The sequence below is a fragment of the Cyprinus carpio genome, unplaced genomic scaffold (assembly GCF_018340385.1).
Source record: "Cyprinus carpio isolate SPL01 unplaced genomic scaffold, ASM1834038v1 S000000995, whole genome shotgun sequence".
Lineage (NCBI taxonomy): Eukaryota > Metazoa > Chordata > Actinopteri > Cypriniformes > Cyprinidae > Cyprinus > Cyprinus carpio.
Window position 1 is genome coordinate 21871 of NW_024873717.1, and position 12496 is coordinate 34366.

Consider the following 12496-nt stretch of genomic DNA (forward strand, 5'->3'; position numbering starts at 1 on the left):
CCTAATAACTTAAGACCGTGTTTTCAAAAACACTTGCCAAAACTTATTTTGACATAATTGTATGTGTTTTTGTCATTTGAAGTGCTACTGGCGTGCTTGTCCAAAGCGGCTAGCCAGTATATGTTCAGCCGAACGCGCAGACTTTCAAACTATACTGCATTTATTTGATAAACACCTTCGTCCAGTCTGCGCTATTTCTCGCCAGACGTTATGACCGATAACACTGTCTTTATACTCGTTTAAACTAGAATTGTGAATATCTCACAACTCCCTTGTCCCACGGCGCTTGTCAAGGCTGCCGTCTATTGATGTTGCGGTCTCCGGTAGACTGTTGTCGCATCTCTTCCTTTTTTTTCCGGCTGGCCTGGGCCAGTGTTGCCACCTTGTGGACAAACTAATTAGTGCAAACAAAATACAATTTGTGATTTGCACTTACTCTTCTTGCGGGCCGGATGAAGATGATTTGCGGGCCGCCAATTGAATATCGCTGGGATAGACTAAACTTAAGAATCTCAGTAGAAGTGGTAGGTCATCCAGGTACTTTTCATCTACTGCCTTTCACCCTACTATATAGTAGATAAGTATGCAAGTTCGGATAATGCCCTAGACCTTTAAAACCAGGTAAAAACATTATTTGTTAAACAACCAGTCAGAAAAATAAAAATAAAAAAATATTGAAAAACAAATATTATTATTACAGACTATTGAAAATGGATGGAAATTTATGGATGCCTTTTGCATATTAAGTTTTTATTTATTTTTTTTTTATTTATTTTTTATTAAATGTTAATATTGATCTTATTTCACATACATAGGCTATCTTTAACTGTGTCTTTGTTTTTGATTTGCAGACCATCTATTCAGGGCACAACCTGCATTTTTCACTGCAGCTGAACGCCTGGTTAGTGTGCAAAATGCCTAAATGATGCTATGTCGTTTTCTTTTCAATATTATTATCAATATAGTTGCCTAATATGTCTTTCTTTTCCAGGTTTTGGATTTTCTCCAAGTGGCAGTTCTTCTGTATTGTTCTTCTCACCCCTCCCCAAGCCCCCACCCCCTCCCCAAATCCAAAAAAAAAAAAAAAAAAAAAAAAAAAATTTAATTCATTTTAATACTAAGTTGTTCATTTGTGTTAAAATACTACTGTTCTTTTAAAAGTTCAGTCCTTTTAATACCTGGTTAATAATTTGTGTTTAATCTGCTATTGTTCTTTTCTTTGGAAAAAAAGTTTGTTCCTATTAATACTAGATTCATCATTTGTTTTATTTGTTACTGTTCTTTCTATTGAAAAAAAAGAGTTTATTAGCTGTATTTGTAAGTCGTTCTTTTTCTTGTCAATTAACTAACTTGTTTTTTTCTTGAGAAAACTTTGCAGGTTGTATCACTTCAGCATTTCGTGAAGTAAGTGACTGAAAATATCCTGCAAAAAAAAAAAAATGCTCATTGAATACGGTACTTTTTGACTAGCATTAAAACCATTTTACAGTCATTTTTAATCAGAGATGTTCAAACTCATGAAGAAAAGGTGGCAGTTGTTTGCTAAACATTTTAAGCCAGTTTGCTTATTTAAGAGACGATGTGAAATCATCTGCTTGTTAGATTATTATGGAACAGATGATTAGGACGTTAAACTTGAATCATTTAATTGAAAGTGAAAGTGAAAGTGACATGACATACAGCCAAGTATGGTGACCCATACTCGGAATTCGTGCTCTGCTTTTAACCCATCCAAAGTGCACACACACAGCAGTGAACACACACACACTGTGAACACACACCCGGAGCAGTGGGCAGCCATTTATGCTGCGGTGCCCGGGGAGCAGTTGGGGGTTCGGTGCCTTGCTCAAGGGCACCTCAGTCGTGGTATTGAGGGTGGAAAGAGCGCTGTACATTCACTCCCCCCACCTACAATTCCTGCCGGCTCGAGACTCGAACTCACAACCCTTGGATTGCAAGTCCGACTCTCTAACCATTAGGCCACGACTTCCCCCCCTTTTTTTTTTTTTTTTTTTTTTTTTTAAATTTAATCCCATTTAGCTACAAAAAAGGTTGCGTAATATGATCATAAAATTGCAAAAGGCTGTAATTTAACTAAATTAACTTATTCTAATGTGGAGTATGTTTAAAAATTAAGCACTTCTTTGTTTACATGCAGCATGTGATGGTGTTTTCAGAGCATCTCTACAGAGAAAGCATCACATTTACACAATTTCCTTTTCTGTATATGCTTGTGGAGTTGTAGAATTCCCAACTCTTTGACTAAGTTATTTCTTTCTAATTAATGGGCTAGTCAGATATGTCTTGGATTATTTTATATTATGTCTTTGGTCTGTTTTCTCATATTTTGTCTTTTGTTCTTTTGAAGGATGCCTCGGAAAGGTAGGAGATCCCAGGCTCAGAAAGTTCGTTGGACAAAGTTAGACCTGACAGGACAGACGAGCGTCAGTAAAGGTGTTGCTCAGGTTTCTGATGGACAGCAGTACGAAGATGGTGACAGCACATCTAGAATTGTATCCGTGCAGGCGTCTCATTGCCAGAGTGATGCAAGGTATGATGTTTTCTCACGAAATCATCAGTGCACATGTATAGCTCTGACATTCCTTGCATACCACAGTGAGGGAACTTTGTTCAAACAGCCTGATCTTGATAGAGTACTAGAGGAAGGGGATGCTTTGTATGTGGGCATTAAAATGCAGCTTATTGCTGAAGGAAGATTCCGACAGGATCTTCTAAGCATGGCTGAAGTACCTGTGAGCATCACAACCTCTAACCACAACTACAGTGTCCAAAAGTCAGAAGTGTTGATGGGGTATCTGAGAGACAGAGGAACTTCTGAAATGGACGCGTGGTGGATTCCTCTTGATGAAAGACTTCAGTGTCTCTCGACAGATGTCAGCCATGCACTGCTTATTGTTTCTCCAGAGTGCTTTGCTGTGTTCAGAGACAGATCTGGAAGATATGGATATTTTGATTCCCATTCCAGAAATGCTGAAGGTTTGCCACATCCTACTGGTGACGGAACTGCAGTTATGCTAACTTTCACCAACCTACATGACATGACCAACAGACTACTTGAGCTTTTTTGGAATCGTGGTTCTCAGACTTGCTATGAATTCATGGCTGTTTCATTTGAAATGGAGCAACAGTCTGAGGAACCATGCTCATCATTAGCATGTGTGTCACCATCAGAAGTAACATCACCTCTGCCAAAAACACAAACAACTGCTGACATCAGAATCCCTGAAAATTTTGTTCATACAGATGACAAAAACCAAAGTGTCATAAAGGTTTTAAAAACAAACAAGCAGCGAAGAAGAAAAGAAGTGCGTAAAATTGTGAGTGTTGAGCAGTAAGAAAGACTTGAGAAAACCGCTCCACATTTTGAAGTCCGGGAACAAAAAAGAAGAGAATACGAGAGAGAGAAATATGCCACCAATTTGCATTTTCAGAAGAAGAAAATGGAGGGTACCAAAAAGAAGTATGATCAAGATCCTTTTTCCAGATTCAACAAGCTAAAGTATATGGCCAAGAGGTACAAAACTGATGTTCTCTTCCAGAAGAAAAAGAAGGACTACATGGTGACAGATGATGTTTTCCAGAAGAAAATGAAGGACTACATGGTGAGGAGGTACAAGACCGATAATCTTTTCCAGAAGAAAATGAAGGACTACATGGTGAGGAGATACAAGACCGATGATCTTTTCCAAAAGAAAATGAAGGACTACATGGCGAGGAGGTACAAGACCGATGATCTTTTCCAGAAAAAGATGAAGGACTACATGGTGAGGAGGTACAAGACCGATACTATTTTCCAGAAGAAGATGAAGGACTACATGTTCAGGAGGTACCAGACCGATGATCTTTTCCAGAAGAAAATGAAGGGCTACATGGCCAGAAGATACGCAAGTGATTCAGAGTTTAGGTCACATCACATTCTTCGTTGTACTTTCCATAAGAAACAGAAGTGTCTTACCGATCCTGGATTCCACATTCTTCACAAGTTGAGATGTGCATTAAGGATCAAGAGAAAATACAAGCCATACATTCGTTTCAGTCAGAATACACCCAATTCTGTTGCGACAAACCTGTCTGTGTCCAACAGCTTGATGCAAAAGGCCATATCTGCATTTCGGTGTCAAATTTTGCATGGTCCAACTTACATCTGCACAGTCTGTCACAGGACACTTTTTCCAAATCAAGTCAAGATGTGTAATAGAACACGGTATGTCAAAAATGTTCATATTACAGCCTCTTGCTTAACCAGGAAGTATGTTCATGCTTGTGACAGTGCCTGCTTAGTTCCTTGTGCAGTTCCAGAAGAGCGAAGACAGGAATGGATCTGCCACACCTGTGACAGTCATCTGAAGAGAGGATCCATGCCTTCTATCGCAGCGGCAAACAGACTTGAATTGCCTCCCATCCCTGCAGAACTGCTTGAATTGAATGTTCTTGAACGACAGCTTATCGCCAAAATTGTTCCTTTTGCAAAAATAGTTGCATTGCCCAAAGGACAGCAAAGATCAGTGTATGGTGCTGTTGTGTGTGTGCCCTCTGAGGTGGAGAAAACAGTCAACTGTCTGCCAAGGCCTAACAGTGAGTCCCAGCTACTGCAGGTGAAGCTGAAAAGACACATCAAGTTCAGAGGATACCAACACTTCCATACAGTGAATATGCACAATGTGCTAGCAGCGTTAGCAAAACTCAAAGCGATGCATTCAGAATACAGGGACATCTCGATAAGTGACGCTGCCACATTTGAATTTCTCCCTGATGATGAGCTGGATGACACAGAGGAGAAACAGGAAGTTGTTGTCTCTGAACAGGATGACCAGAATGTCAGCACAGAAGAAAAGGATGAACTCAGGCCTGGCCTCACTCTGGACACATGCATGCAGCCACTTGATATTGGACAGGACTTGCTGTCGTACGGCGAGGGAATCTTTAGCATTGCACCCGCTCAAGGGAAAAAGCCAGTCGGATTTTCAAGGTTCCCAAATTGGAAGCCATGGCTTTCCCCGTACAGTTTCCCACTGGACAGAACACAGTTGATGAGGCACGACAAGTTGCATTATCACCAAGCATGTATTTCAATGCTAGACTGTTCTGCGTGGATACTCGTTTTGCCAAAGACCAGAGTTATCTCTTCTTTGCACAGTTTGTCTCTGAAACGCACATGGCTAGAAATAGCATGTCTATCCAGTTGCGAAAAGGCAAACCTGTTACAAAAGATGGACGTAGAATCTCCAACAAGCTTCTTCAGGATGATCTTGAGGTCGAAAGACTGGTCCACAGCCGTGACGCCACAAGGTTTATGCAACCCTTGAGAGGCACTCCATCTTATTGGGAGAAAACGTTGAGAGATCTACAGGCCATGATCAGGCAGTTAGGGAATCCTACTTTTTTTTGCACATTCAGTGCAGCCGAAATGCGATGGCCAGAAGTGATAACGGCGATCAAGGCTCAGCAAGGTGAAGAGGTTGTCTTTTCAGAGCTTGACTGGACGACGAAATGTGAAATCCTTCGAAGTAACCCCGTCACCGTCATGCGGATGTTTGAGAAACGAGTGGATGCGTTAATGAATCATCTACTTTTGTCACCTGCTCAACCCATCGGCGAAGTCGAGGATTACTTTTATCGCGTCGAGTTTCAAGCCAGAGGAAGCCCACACATTCATCTGCTGGCCTGGGTAAAGGGGGCACCTGAATTCGAAAATCAGTCTGACCAAGTAGTGTGTGACTTTATTGACCGTTACATAACCTGCCAGTTGCCGGACCCTACCACCGATCCCGAGCTTCATAAAATTGTCACCGAAGTTCAACTTCACAGCAGGAAGCACTCCAAATCTTGCAAGAAAGGAAATGTGTTGTGTAGATATGGGTTCCCTAAACTACCCATGTCAAGCACCACCATCACCCGTCCACGACCACAGCGTTCTGAGGAAGATCAAAACGAAGACCAAAACAACCCAGAGAGAAAGACGGCAAGACAGGATGCTGTTCGAAAAGCAATGAACGAAGCCAGGACTAAACTCAAGCCATTGTGGGATTTGTTAAACGATCCCCAGGCCTCCTTTGACAACTTGTCAGATTTGCTGACCAAATGTAATCTGTCCATGGATGATTACTGTAAATACGCTGAGGCACTGTCCACTTCAAATGTGATTTTGCTGAAGCGTGAGCCAAAGGAGGCTTGGGTGAATGGATACAACCCAGATTTGCTGAGGGCATGGAACGCCAACATGGACATACAGTTCGTTCTTGACTCTTTCAGCTGCATCATGTATATGTTGTCCTACATTTCAAAGCCAGAACATGAAATTAATGATTTCCTGAAGTCCGTGATCAAGGGTGTTCGTGAAACCAACGTAAACGAAGAGGACGAAATGAAGCAGATAATGCAGGCCTACTCCAAACACAGGCAAGTGAGTGCTCAGGAGTCTGTGGCACGAACATGCAGCTTACCAATGAAGAAGTGTTCGCGAAGTGTTGTGTTTATACCGACGGATGATGATGCCCTGAAGATGAGTTTGCCCCGTAGTGTCCTACACAGCAAAGATCCTGATTCAGAGGATGTCTGGATGTCAGGTATGATAGATAAATACAGAGCAAGGCCTCAAACACTGGAGTTTGAAATGATGTGCCTTGCAGACTTTGTGTCGAATTACCGTGTTGTGTATGGTCGGCAAACTAAAGGAAAGAATGTCCTCCCACTCCTCAACGATATGGGATTCATTCAGAAGAGAACTGTTGGTAAGGCTGCAATTATCAGGTATGCTCGGTTTTCGGAGGAGAAGCAACCGGAGAAGTTTTGCGGAACATTGGTAAAACTTTACGTGCCACATCGTTTCAACGAACAGCTGAAACCTCAACGGTATCCAACATATCAGGAGTTTTACAAAAATGCATTTGTGGAACTCCCGGCACACCCTGGGCTCCTAATGCCTGTCCTTGGCTTAGTTAAAGCACAACAGCAGAAGTTTGAAAAACACAGCAAAAAAGTGGACGAAGCATTTGAACAGCTGCAGCGGGAAGGACCATCTGAGAATGCTTGGTCTGCTTTTGCACCTGAAATTGACGTTGATCGCATGGAGTGCATTGCAGAACAACAAGATGTCGATCCAGAAGAAGATGAACAGGATGATGTTCCGGAATACCAGATTCTTCGTGAAGATGGAGACGGAGTCGTACCACAGATAGAGGCACCACAGATGACTAATGAATTTCTGAGGAAGATGTTTAGGAGTCTAAATGAGACGCAGGCAGCAATTTTTTACACTGTCCGTCAGTGGTGTCAGAAGCGTGTGTGGGGTCACAATCCGGAGCAGTTTTTTTACTTTTTGTCAGGCGGTGCTGGCTGTGGGAAATCACACGTCATCAAGTGCATACACTCGGAAGCAACCAAGATTCTGCGACAACTGCCTCGACTCCGGGAAGAAGGGGATCTCTCCGTGCCCACAGTGCTGTTGTCTGCGTTTACTGGAACGGCAGCATTCAACATCTCTGGTAAAACGCTGCATTCCCTTTTAAAACTGCCAAGGAGTCTTAAGCCACCTTATCAGGGACTTGGGAACGCCCTAGATGAAGTGAGAGCAGGATTACGTGACGTGGAGATTCTTATCATCGACGAAATATCCATGGTTTCAAAGGACCTGTTTACTTACGTAAACTGGAGATTTCAGCAGATCAAAGGCAGCAAGAAACCTTTTGGAGGAATATCTTGCCTCGTCGTAGGGGATTATTATCAACTGCCACCGCTTGGTAAAGCTAAACCACTCTGTGTGTATGAAGAGGATGTGCTGGACTTCTGGAAGGACCACTTTCAAATCATCACCCTCACAGAGATCATGCGCCAGAAAGAAGACTTCGCTTTCGCTGAACTGCTGAACCGACTACGAGTGAAGCAGAAGACTGAAGCTCTCAGGGAAGATGATAGAGCTTTGTTATTCCAGGCTGTGAAGAAGCCAGAAGATTGCCCGCGTGATGCTCTGCATATATTCGCCACTAACAAAGAAGTTGGTAAGTACAATACCGAGACTGTACAGGCCCTTTTCACTGACATCATAACAATTGATGCCGAAGATTACAGGAAGGACCCAAAAACAGGAAGGATGAAGAGACTAAACAAACCTGCCACTGGAAAAAAGGATGACTTGCTTGACACAATGCAAGTTGCAGTGGGAGTTCGTGTGATGGTAACCAGGAATCTGGATGTAGAAGATGGAATTGTCAATGGATGTTTTGGTACGATTGCAAACATTGTCACCAAAACAAAAGATGGAATCGCCACAGTACAAATGCTAGGACTTCAACTCGACAATCCGAACGCCGGTCAGAAACATCGCAAGAAGGTACGAGGTGAAGAAGACGTCTTGGTTTACATTGAGAGATCTGAAGAAAGTCTGAGGAAAGGGGCCGTTCGTCGACAATTTCCCATCAAGCTAGCTTACGCCTGTACAGCCCACAAAGTTCAAGGCATGACGATGCACTCTGCAGTAGTGTCATTGAAGAAGATTTTTGAGCCGGGAATGGCCTACGTTGCCCTCAGCAGAACGACTTCTCTACAAGGATTACACATTACGGATTTCGACGACAAGAAGATATATGCTGATCCAGAAATCACAGCCTCTTTGCAAAGCATGAGAAGAGCAAGAGTCGAAGATATCACGCCACTTCTGCAGCACGTGAAGGAAAATAGGCAGGAACAGACACTCACCATCATTCATCACAACACGGAAGGACTGGCATCTCACATGGAGGATATCAGATGCCATCATGAGCTACAACTCGCCGATGTTCTGTGTCTAACGGAAACGCACCTGACCGGATCGTGTACTTCAGATCTCCAGTTGAAAGGATACAACTTGTTCACACGCAACAGGCATGTCTCCTACTCAACACATCAAGAACTTGGAAACAAAAATGGAGGTGGAGTCGCAATATATTGCAAGGAGCACATTCCAGCTCAGCCCAGGCAATATATACAAAATGTGACTGATCTGGAGTTTGTTGTAATCAAATTAGATTCCCCAATAAAAGCAGCAGTCGTAGCTGTGTATAGGCCACCACAATATAATATTGGAGATTTCTTGACCAACCTGAAGAGTATGCTGGATTATCTGGACCTCGCACACAACGATCTCGTCATCATCTGTGGAGACTTCAATGAGGACCTCCTACACCCTGGAAAAAAACCAATTCTGGAGTTGTTTCAAGCTCGAGGATACACGCAACTGATTACAACAGCGACAACGGAAAAGCACACACTACTTGACCACATCTACATTTCAAATCCGGACCTCTGCCATCAATCGGGTGTGTTACAGAGCTACCACAGTTACCACAATCCTGTGTACTGTGTATTGCGTTTTACGTAGGTGATTTGGCTGGTATGGATGTTTTGGTGTTGTACCATGCTGAACCTGGGGCCACTGAACCTGCATTAACGACGACAGTGGGGCTAGAGCAGCCTTAGTCCCTGGGTTGGCTGGTATGGATGTGTTTTGGTGTTGTACCATACAGAACCTGGGGCCACTGAACCTGCATTAACGACGACAGTGGGGCTAGAGGAGCCTTAGTCCCTGGGTTGGCTGGTATGGATGTTTTTTGGTGTTGTACCATACAGAACCTGGGGCCACTGAACCTGCATTAACGACGACAGTGGGGCTAGAGGAGCCTTAGTCCCCGGGTTGCCTGGTATGGATGTGTTTTGGTGTTGTACCATACAGAACCTGGGGCCACTGAACCTGCATTAACGACGACAGTGGGGCTAGAGGGGCCTTAGTCCCCGGGTTGGCTGGTATGGATGTGTTTTGGTGTTGTACCATACAGAACCTGGGGCCACTGAACCTGCATTAACGACGACAGTGGGGCTAGAGGAGCCTTAGTCCCCGGGTTGGCTGGTATGGATGTGTTTTGGTGTTGTACCATACAGAACCTGGGGCCACTGAACCTGCATTAACGACGACAGTGGGGCTAGAGGAGCCTTAGTCCCCGGGTTGGCTGGTATGGATGTGTTTTGGTGTTGTACCATACAGAACCTGGGGCCACTGAACCTGCATTAACGACGACAGTGGGGCTAGAGGAGCCTTAGTCCCCGGGTTGGCTGGTATGGATGTGTTTTGGTGTTGTACCATACGGTACCTGGGGCCACTGAACCTGCATTAACGACGACAGTGGAGGCGTTGACAGCCTTGGCCAACAGGTTGGCATGTACGGTCATGTTGCGGTTAGATTGTGGTGTCTGTGGTCATATAAAGGTGTTATGCCATTGAGCTCTCTAGAGAGTGTAGCAGGAAGGACGAAGGAGTAGTGTGGCATCTCCAGGGAGGACACTAGGAAGGCAGCAGCAGCAGCATACAGGACACAGTGAGGATTAGTGTTGCAGCTCCAGGGAGGACACAGACAGTGAGAGCAACAGCAGCAGTAAGTCATAAAAGACAGTAAGGTAAAGTGAGAAGTAGTAAGAGACTGTTGTGATGTATTTGACCTTAACATAACATTTCTTTTAAATTATTTTGTGTTCAATCTGTACAATGTGTACTGGATGTATTATTTGCAGTCCTCTGCTATTCTAATATTGATATGTGCTCTTCTGTAAAGTTGCAGGAAGATTTTGGAGACAATAGCAGTCCTCTCCAACACTGGATATGAGTGTGCAATATACTATCTAAAGCTAAGTGTTAAAAGATGTCACTTCAGTCACTGTACTTCTGCACATGATAACCACATTTAAAGGAATATTGTAATCTAATTCTGATTTTGATGTTTTTCAGGAACCGGCAAGTCTGAGAAGATCAAGTGTGCTACAACACTGATGGTGATGGGCTGGATACCAGTTTGTGCGCTAATTTCTTTCAGTAAGTTTGAGTTTACTTTTTTATTATTATTTTTTTTTTTTTTTAGTTTATTAGTAAATGTGTATGTAGGGATCCCCTTATTCATTTATTAATTTCATTGCCAGAGGACGGGACCAGATGTGTTTGGAGTTGAGGACAATGCTGAAGACTAAAAAAGCAACGGAAGAAGCACATTAAAGCACTGAGGTAAAGTTTGTCAATAATACTGGTAAGGTCTAGTGTTTCAGTGCATTTTATCATACACTGTGTTTGTTCAGAGGCACGTGCTTTGATGTGAAAGCTTAGATTTTAAAGTGTATGATGGCTCTCAGAAGTGAGGGAGCAGAAATGTCTCTTGCAAGACATACATCTGACCTAAAAGTTTATGCTCTATAAGTCTTGCAGAATGAAAACAATTCAATTCACTAACATGATCATATCTGTTTTACCTTCTCTACCTCAGGGTGTCCAGCCTGTTTGGCATGTCAGATCCAGCGGCTAGATGGCGGGAGATGCTTCATCATACCCCTGATTGCATTGAATCATTTTATTAATCAATTAATCAATCAATGGTCAATTAATTAATTTTAATATATTTATTTAATATATTTTAATATATAAATTATCTTATTATCATATTAAATAATTGGTCTCAATTTAATATTTCATATATTAGCTTAAATAAGAATGTTATTATAATGTGTACGCCATGCCAGAGGAGGATGGGATCCCCCTGATGAGTCTGGTTCCTCTCAAGGTTTTTTATCTCCTTAAGAGTTTTTTCCTTGCCACTGTCGCCACTGGCTTGCTCACTGGGGGTGTTGTGTCAAATCCTTTGTGCCTCTCGGGTCCCTGCCGACCAGGGTTTCCAAAACAATAGTTTGTGAGTCAATTAATATATTTTTTTTATTAATTAAATCATAGAAACAAGGCTCCACAATTAATTTGAAATAAAAGTGAAATCATGTTATGGCTTAGTCACTTACGATAAAGCAGTAAGCCCTGTGACGCCATGATTTACAGTGCTTTCAGAACTGCTAAGGGGTGTTGTTAAAAGCCTCTCTGGTTTTCTGAAATCACAGGGCTTATGGGCTTATGCCTTTTATAAATACTTGTGCAGTAATAGACGGAATCATGGACATTAATTGAGTATTTTACAATGGCTTTGAATGCAACATGCACAAGGTTCACTTTATTTATACAATAGTTCAAACACTTTCACCAGTATTCTGCCAAAATAGAAACTTGAAGGATTTCAAACAAAAATTAGTATTGTGTAAAACAAGTTAAGATATATAATTTTCTCGTAGTACAATTTTATTATTGCAACAGTAAAGTATGTGAAAGTGAAGAAATTAAAAAAAAAAATAGTATTGTGTAAAACAAGTTATTGCAACAGTAAGGTATTTAAATTTTTTTTTTTATAATTTTATAATCTTGTTATTGCAGATATTAATCATTTTAATATAAAGTTAAAATAATATTTATACGTGAGCTAGTACGACATTATAGGGTGGGATTTGGCACAACAGGCGTTTTCTAAATCTTTTAATAAACATTTTGGTTGAATTGGTACATCAAGTGTTTTTGTCTTTATTGAATCTTCTTCAATGGCACATTAACAATGTGTTCTTGTGAACTTCACAGAAGGTCCAGGGG

The 12496-nt window shown here is 42.1% G+C and overlaps 1 protein-coding gene across 5 annotated transcripts; it reads left to right on the top strand.

Moving 5' to 3' along the window:
• The first annotated feature begins 886 nt into the window (after nucleotides 1-886).
• On the top strand, nucleotides 887-12198 carry LOC109089557. Of its 5 annotated transcripts, none has more exons than XR_006158998.1 (7): nucleotides 887-901; nucleotides 992-1404; nucleotides 2369-2551; nucleotides 10602-10652; nucleotides 10775-10858; nucleotides 10963-11044; nucleotides 11301-12198. XR_006158998.1 is itself a non-coding variant. In XM_042753993.1 (5 exons), exon 1 carries the CDS (start codon nucleotides 5009-5011, stop codon nucleotides 9374-9376), a length of 4368 nt encoding a protein of 1455 aa, XP_042609927.1. In that variant the 5' UTR covers nucleotides 4873-5008; the 3' UTR covers nucleotides 9377-10424; nucleotides 10602-10652; nucleotides 10775-10858; nucleotides 10963-11044; nucleotides 11301-12198. The 5 variants fall into 5 exon arrangements, 2 of the variants coding, with proteins under 2 accessions (XP_042609927.1, XP_042609926.1); XR_006158997.1 differs by having other exon boundaries at nucleotides 2369-2382; nucleotides 2466-2551; nucleotides 10602-10858; XR_006158996.1 differs by having other exon boundaries at nucleotides 10602-10858.
• Nucleotides 12199-12496: the final 298 nt, after the last annotated feature.

What these genes read in the sequence shown, in the direction of transcription:
- LOC109089557 (XM_042753992.1), top strand. Translation starts at nt 5,009, where the DNA reads ATGGCTTTCCCCGTACAGTTTCCCACTGGACAGAACACAGTTGATGAG.